We start from the raw sequence: 7,736 nt of genomic DNA, 5'->3' as shown, positions 1-7,736 counted from the left end.
ATCCTCCGCTTTTCTGTCGTCACAACCTCGCCTTCGGAGCACATCAGTAATTTTTGAAGTTGGCGTTGCTTCGTCATGCAGATCGACTGAATGAGGCGATTAATGTGGTTACTTAAGGAGCTTGTCGGTGTTTATATTTAAAAACAGAACCGCATAAAGTACATATTGATTCCCAAACAGAATAATCCTCCCGGTATGGCCGACATCTTTGATTCTGTATTAATGGCTCCGCTCAATTAAGGATGGCCAGCGGCGCCCTCTGCTGGATGGCGGCCAAACTACAACACTAAAAACAGGCGTAAGAGGTGTTAATAGTAATTTTGAAAGTAATTTTAACCTAATAGGCATTAATCCACAATTAACTGAAAGTAACATGCCATCCGTACCTAAAACCATTAGGCTGGTGGTTATAATGGTTCACTGACCTGGTGAATGTTTGGTCCAACATAATTAAACTCCCAGGTCCCGCCCCTATAGCCCAGAGCATCACCGGCACCACTGAGCACCATGCCTGCCTTATAATGCTCCACTGTAACAGGTTCAAGTCTGCAGACACAAAAAGATTAAACACTCCAGGTTATATTTCAGGTGGGCTGCTGGACCATAAATGTGACACGTGACACCAGAGGAGCACAATTATTCAGAACTGTTTCTTGTTTTATTTACAGATTCACACCAATGGTCAGTCTATGATTTATGAAAGCTTAAATTGATTTGTGAATCTTCAATAAAACTCGATAGAGGGCAATTCCCAAATCGGAAGCCAACTTCAGGTTCGTTTAGTGCAGTAGAGACTTGCCATCCCCACAAATTTTACATCCTCAAAATTATCCTCATAAAAAACTTTTTTTTGTCTGAAAGCCTTCAAATTAAATATTGATTCAGCAATATTTAATTTGAAGTCAATCTGACCACAGTAGATATCCAAACAAATTGTCCTTGAGTAAAGGTACCAATACTTTGGCTTATTTTCACGTAAGTAAAATTAAAAAGTAGTAGTCCAAGAAGTTAAAGTAAAATATAGAAAGAAACTGCTCAGGTAATAACTGTTTTACCTGATTTAATAATTAGAAATATCTTCAGACTGAAAAAGGTAGAAATGTGCTTGCAAATTGTCATTTGTTTTTCAAATAAATGTTTATTGAAATAAATTACTTATTTATTTGAACAACTGTTGAGGAAGAAATTCTAAATTGGTTAACTTTGGAAAAAGTTTGGCTCTCTCTTCCTCTGGATCCCAGGTCCTCTCAGCGAGCCACTTGTGGTCACAAGGAAAACAATGCGTGTTGACGTCACAGAATTACAGAGTTTAATCCAATATAAGACAATGCATAAACTTGCACCAGAAACTGCAGAACAACGGAGACATGCATTCATTTACCTGACATAAATGGAAAGAAGGAAAGAAAGAAAAGCAAAGACATCTTTGGAGAGTTGCAAGAGCAAATCTGATTTGTTACTTCTGTGTAGAAAGTTTTATAGTAAAAGGCGTGTTCTTATCTTCAATTTATTCAAATAAAGCGCATCTCTGACCCTCTATCTGAAGCCAGAAACCCCTGCCGTGTTTACGGCCTTTCACAGACGAGTGTGAAAAGCAACAACTTCTACTGTATTGTTTTCCCACACAGACAAAAGGCAGTTCAAACGATCCTAGCAAACCATCTGCTGTAACTACAGGTAAATTAAAGGTCAAAAAGTCAGAATACATTACTAATTTGAAAACCACAATCAGGCCATTTGAATCGAGACATGTTAAGTTTTAAAACTAGCTTAAATTTATTTTCTCAACACAACGCAAATAATACAATTGTGAAATAACTAAATGGCATTTGTACATAAAACTTCCAAGAGACAGTGGGACTATAAATACCTTTTTGGCGTGCTTTTGTTGACATTTTGTTTTTCACAGAGGAGCATTGAAACCCTTACCTCACCAGTTTCTAAATCCGCCGCTGGGTGAATTTATTCAATATTTTCTGCACTTCCAGCTTAGGGTTTAAAATAAATCAGCCACAAGTTACAATATGTTTCACTTTTCCGCACGATTGTGTCTTTTATGAATATACAGACAGCCTAATCAATTAAAATCAAAGTACAGCATATTGTTGTTGCAACCGTTACACTTTTTACACCCTGACCCCTGAGGCGATTATTGCTCGTTGTTAAAGAAGAATCTTACCTTTTTAAAATTATTTTAGATGGACTAAATACAATATGATTGGTTTTAAACCACGCTTTATTTTGGATGCATTCACATCGGAAGATTATGTTAACCATTGCCCGACAATGGGGAGGTTAAGCCTTCAAGTACAAAAACATTTACTCCGCGGCCATATTTCCTCACTAATGTAAAACTCTTACCCGTCCATTGCCGAAAACGGTTCTTTAAAATGAGGTAGAGCCAGCACTTCTTCCTCCTCTATGCCGTTTCTTCTTCGACGTTTATTTTGGTGGTTCTCAACAATGTGGTGCATTACCGCCACCAACCGGTTAGGAGTACGGACCGGAATGATGCTTGAGCCAAACAAACGAAATAATTAAATAAAAAATAAATAAAATTGAACCCTCATATAATTTAATGCAAGTACATTCACTTTAGAAACTAAAATTAAATTAAAAATGTTAAAATCTGCAACAGAACATCTATTGTATTCAGAGTTTAAGAAAACTCTAAGTACTACACCTTGATGCTGATTTTTTTTTAAGAGGTTCAAATTAATATGAAGTAGATGCTTTTGAAATCTGCAAGACAACTCAAACAAATAATCACCTATTTTTAACATCCCAAATTTTTATTTATAAATAATTCTCTACACTGTATCTAGAGAAATAAATAGTTCAGACTTAGCTTATACGATTCCAGTGACGGAAAAATATATTTATTGATGTAAATGAAATAAAAAAAAACAATAAAAACAACTCATTAATCAAAACATTAAAAAAAAGAAACAAGAACTTTCAAACCTGAAAAAATGCTCTTTATTTTTTAAATTAGCAGTTTCTAATTTCCATAAATACAAAAAAGTCTGTGTTGGCCTAATTCTGCAAGTATGTATTGTTCTTTCCTCTGAAGTCAATACTTTAGTGTTGATATTACATGGAAGATTATTTTGAGTTTTCAAAAAATAAAGCTCACCAGCACAATGTTATAGATCAATATTCAGTTTAAGAAGTAAAAGTTGCAGATGCCCAACTTCACTTACAAGAAAAAATTAAGACTTTGTAAATCCTTAAACTGTTTAAAAAACAATCATCATGTCTTTCAGTTAATCATAGAAATATTTTATTTAATAAATTCACATTTAATAACAAAAAGTTTAAGAACTATTTTTTAAAACTATAGAAATCTTCAGCCGTTCAGTGGTATTTTATGCTTGCGAAGCACTGTAGGGAAAAAATAAATAAAAACATATTAACATTTAAAACAAATGAGTAATTAACATTGTTGATTATTAACTTAGAAAAATGTTTTAAATCTCCCACAGGGTTAATATAAAATACAGAGTAAAATGACGTTACCTTCCTTTAACCTTTCTACTTCTTGCAACAGATGTTCACATTTGGCACAACCTGGAGTCAAGAGAAAGGAGACGAAATAAAAAATATTTTTCTGTCAGAAAATTCCTCGCATTAATGAAGTTGGAGTAGTGATTTAGTAGAGGATGCTGACAATTAGATTTTTAGGAAAATTCAGTTTCCACACATTATTCAAATTAGTTAAACTTTCCAGAATCAACTTTTCAGAGTTCTCAGTATATCGTAGGAGACACATGATCAATATCAATTGATGATACGTCTGATATAATGCTCAATAATTTTGCTGAACTAAAATCCATGCAAAGCATTCTGGGAGATGTAGGCAGAGGAAGCTGCTCAACCTCTGACTGTATTATTACTGTTTGAGAGGTTTTTTTTATTTCAGGTTTCTTCTGTAAACAAGACCCAAGATCTCAGTGAGACAACCTGCATATATAAAAGTGAAATAAAACAAAAATATCTGGTTTTATTGTACAGTATTTGCTTCACCATCACCAGGTGACATTAAGAAACCTGAAATGAAATCCAAACAGAAATGTTCACATTCTTCATATGGTTTACATGGAGTGAACATGTGACAACCAGGAGTTATCCATAAATAAATTAAATTATATTTTGGCCTTCTTACCCTGGCTTTGCGGTTTAACATGGTTAGCTCTGGGATTGGCAGCCGGCAGTTTTAAGCCCTTCCCCCTGCTGATGACATCATATGATGCTGCTGTTTTAGCAGCTGCAGCATCTGAAAGTTGGAGAAGAGAAACGGCTCAGATTGTTAAATCTACTCTGTTGCTGCTTGTTGTGCATCAGAACCAAGTTACCGACCAGTTCTGGAGGATTTATCAGGGGCAGATCTGTGGCTGGCTGTTGGCTGTTTCCCTGGTTTTACCCCGCTGGTGGCGGCGCCGACGGATGCGGGAGCTTCAGTTGTGCTGGCATCTAAAAGGATTAGTGAGAATAACTTTTACTCATTTATCAGCTTCAGTGAGAATGTGGAAATTAGTTTCCCTAAAAACTATAATCAAGATTTGTGAATACAAGATTTTTTTTTCCTTTTTTCTTTTTGGCAGTTTCTTTGCACCAAAAATATGGAACAAACTTCCGGAAAATTGTAAAACAGCCGAAACACTGAGTTCCTTTAAATCAAGACTGAAACAGCGAGAATAAATGTTACTTATTGTTGTGTTGACAAACTAGTTCAATGCACTTTAAAAATAGGAATAACCTTTTATTTGTTAAAGATGGTGCAACACATTTTTATTTAAATTTGTGTCAACACCAAGTGTGACACTTTTACACAACATTTGCATAAATATCACAACGTGCTGCAGCTTTACTTCCATATTTACCCGCTTTCTTCCTCTTTGACACAGGCAAAGCGTCTCCTTTCGCCAAAGGATGCCTCTTTCCTGGTGCCATCTTCGTGACAGAGTTGGCAGCTAAATGAAGAATAAACAGACTAATTAGACAGGAAACAAACTGCAACAGTGAGTTCTCAGTGTTTCATATGCATTCAGAGGGCTGGCTGGAACGATTAATTGGATTAATCAATTACTGAAATAATCGTCAACTAATTTAGCAAACGATTAATCTCTAACTGGAGTCTAAACCCCCCATAAAAAGTTAATAGCTAAAAAAACAAAACATATTCAGAGCAGTAATTAAGCCAAAAGGACAAAAAATATAAATACATTTTGCATAAAGGTGTAAAACAACTTTGTCAAAATTCTTTACAAAAAACTCACCAGGTTGGATTGTTTTAGCTTCATCTGGCTCAAATTCACTAAAGGAGCGCTTTATATTATTAAATTTTAGGCAATAAATGTCTATTTTCTTACTAAAAAAAATAATTGATTTATTTGCATTTTTAATGTACTTCTAATATTGTATAAAAAAAAGCTTAAGAGGTTAAATGAAAAATGTTTTTTATCTGATTGTCAGAATAATGCATAGAATAATCAATTTCTAAAATAATCTTTAATATTTAGAACCTCTGCCACTAACACTATGAAAACCAATTTTTGTACATTTAGAATGAAAGTTGGTATTTAGGTAAAATATCTTAAAGAAAAAAGAAGCAAAAACATTCAAAAAACAACTAATGCGAGTCTTTAGTTCTGATGTATTTTCACATTAGTTCACTTGGTGATAACAGAGTTTATTAAATCAGGAGAAAATGGTCCAATTCTGATTACAAACTAATCAACTGGTGCATCAGTGTAAAAAAACCTGCAAGCAAATAAAACAAAACAAAGGCATTAAAATCCTTATAAATCTAAAGGTTGATTAGAAAAGTCGCAGGTTTCTTTACCTGGCGTCAGTCTGCTGGGTATTTATGTTTGAGTTTTAAACAAAGAGAAGCATGCATCCTGACCAGGTGTGAACAAACCTGCAGGTCCACTTGGTTTCTCTGTGCTTGAGCAGGGAGCTGCTCTCAGACTCAGTGTAGCCCTTGGCAAGCCAACGGGAATGCCGCTCACCTGAGGTCTCTGCAAGCCAGAGGGGGGCAGCAGCTTGGAGGCTGCAAATGGAGCAGAGGAACATTTTCAAAAATACACAAAAATGTGTAATTTTTTGCACATTTGGTCACATTGAACCCAAAAACATCTGTGTATTTTATTGGAAAGTTATGGACTGAGACAACGTGGAATATAATTGTAAAGGAGAATGAAGACAGTGCTTTCTACATTACATTTTTAAATAGCAATCCTTAACATGTAGTGCATATTTATATTCAAATTAAATTAATAAAATATGGTGCAACTATTACCTTCAGAGAGCCAGAAATTAGTAAAAAAAGTAAATAATTTGAAATAGTTTAAGTAATGTAATTTCAAAGTGCTCTATGAAAAGTAGCAACATTAATCGCAGTTTATTTTCTTCCTTAAGTGCCTAGTGGATCTAATTAGCAACATACCTAAATTTACACCGATGGCATCTGTCACAACAAACAATTAATTAATTGCTTGATAACTTAACAAGCTTGATAATTTCCATGCTAATGATAAATATTTTTTGAAGGGCAATTTTGTTTACACTGACGTCATAATCCATTTTATTTAAGGTTTTGGTTGTGTGTGTTTCTTAATGTTATTTTTATTCAATGTTTTTGGTTGTTGTATTTCATTAGTGGTATTTAAAATGTCTTCCAGTTCCAGTGTGAAGTGTTCCGCACAAAATAAAAGTTTATTAGTCTTTCAGAGGGCGAACTTACATTATTTTACTTAAAAATGGTCTCACAACTACAATATTTTGGCTTATTACAATAATTTCTGGGACAATTTATCGTCCAGCAAAATCTGTTAGGGCAATGACAGCCTGCTTTATAGAACAATGTATTACTGTAAATGTATAAGAATAGGGGGGTAAAAGCAAATCAGATGTTGGTTGAATAAAATATTCAATCTGCAGAAGAATTTCTGAAAACGAAGCATCACTGCTCACCTACAGATCGCAGGTTGTACGAACTTGAGTTTTTCTGGAATACAAAGGATCACAGACATGTAAAGATACAACCATAAAGTTAAGTAAAATGATCAGATCAAAAGCAACAAAATTGCTTTATAAACTCAGCAGCACCCAATGTTTTTACCTCCTGTTCCTTTGGAGCAGCAGAACTTTTCGCAGCCTCCCCATCGGGTCTCTGTCGTTTCACCAGCAGGCCTGTTGCCGCCGCTGGTGGATTACGTTTCAACAACTCTGAGGCAATTTTGGAGGCAGGGTAAGGGATTTTAGCTGTGGGCTGCTTGAAGAATGTTTTACGATCACCAATGATGTTTGACGGTTTGATGGTGTTTGACAGCTCTATAGGTGTTTTCCCATAAAGTTTTTTCTGCGCTGTTGGGATGTGGCCTGCCTCTCTCTTTGTCTCAGAGGGGAACAGTTTAATGCCCACCATTGGTGTAGAAGTTGCCAAGCACTGAGGTCTTAAATCCAAACTCTCATCAAAATCGGAAAGACCTGATTGTGAAAGATATATGGATGCATTGGCTGGCTGTAGAGGAGCTTCAAATGTCATGTTTGGGATTCCATCCTTCTTGGTTTCTGGTTCTGCAGCTTCAAATGTCATGTTTAGGCTTCCATCCTTCTTGGTTTCTGGTTCTGCAGCTTCAAATGTCATGCTTGGGCTTCCATCCTTCTTGGTTTCTGGCTCTGCAGCTTCAAATGTCATGCTTGGGCTTCCATCCTTCTTGGTTTCTGGC

At 35.4% G+C, this 7,736-nt stretch overlaps 2 protein-coding genes across 2 annotated transcripts in view; both read right to left on the bottom strand.

Annotated features, from left to right (window-relative positions):
• Window positions 1-2,469, bottom strand: part of LOC103152333 (protein ADP-ribosylarginine hydrolase-like) — a 12,257-nt gene extending 9,788 nt beyond the window's left edge. The window contains exons 1-2 of the mRNA XM_007572751.2: window positions 2,362-2,469; window positions 426-546 (exon numbers count right to left, since the gene is read on the bottom strand). Coding sequence (XP_007572813.1) covers window positions 426-546; window positions 2,362-2,369 — 129 coding nt within the window. The 5' untranslated portion in view covers window positions 2,370-2,469. The remainder of the gene's footprint in view (window positions 1-425; window positions 547-2,361) is intronic.
• Window positions 2,470-3,149: 680 nt separating this feature from the next.
• On the bottom strand, window positions 3,150-7,730 carry LOC103152332 (uncharacterized). Its single transcript, XM_007572750.2, has 8 exons — window positions 7,127-7,730; window positions 6,979-7,012; window positions 5,924-6,055; window positions 4,884-4,973; window positions 4,360-4,473; window positions 4,166-4,276; window positions 3,520-3,570; window positions 3,150-3,384 (listed from the first exon to the last, which is right to left on the bottom strand). The coding sequence occupies exons 1-8, from the start codon at window positions 7,703-7,705 to the stop codon at window positions 3,350-3,352; spliced, it is 1,146 nt and encodes a 381-aa protein (XP_007572812.1). The 5' UTR covers window positions 7,706-7,730; the 3' UTR covers window positions 3,150-3,349.
• Window positions 7,731-7,736: the final 6 nt, after the last annotated feature.

Source organism: Poecilia formosa, unplaced genomic scaffold (genome assembly GCF_000485575.1).
Source record: "Poecilia formosa unplaced genomic scaffold, Poecilia_formosa-5.1.2 Scaffold308, whole genome shotgun sequence".
Lineage (NCBI taxonomy): Eukaryota > Metazoa > Chordata > Actinopteri > Cyprinodontiformes > Poeciliidae > Poecilia > Poecilia formosa.
The sequence above is the reverse complement of the archived record's forward strand: the minus strand, read 5'-3'. Positions and strand labels throughout refer to the sequence as shown.

Bases quoted from the DNA above. Each gene is read 5' to 3' on its own strand.
- LOC103152332 (XM_007572750.2), bottom strand. From the start codon at position 7,705: ATGACATTTGAAGCTGCAGAGCCAGAAACCAAGAAGGATGGAAGCCCA. The intron at 7,013-7,126 runs GTAAAAACATTG...TTTGTATTCCAG, and splicing joins CTGCTCCAAAGGAACAGGAG to AAAAACTCAAGTTCGTACAA. The intron at 3,571-4,165 runs GTAAGAAGGCCA...TCTTGACTCCAG, and splicing joins TGTTAAACCGCAAAGCCAGG to GTTGTGCCAAATGTGAACAT.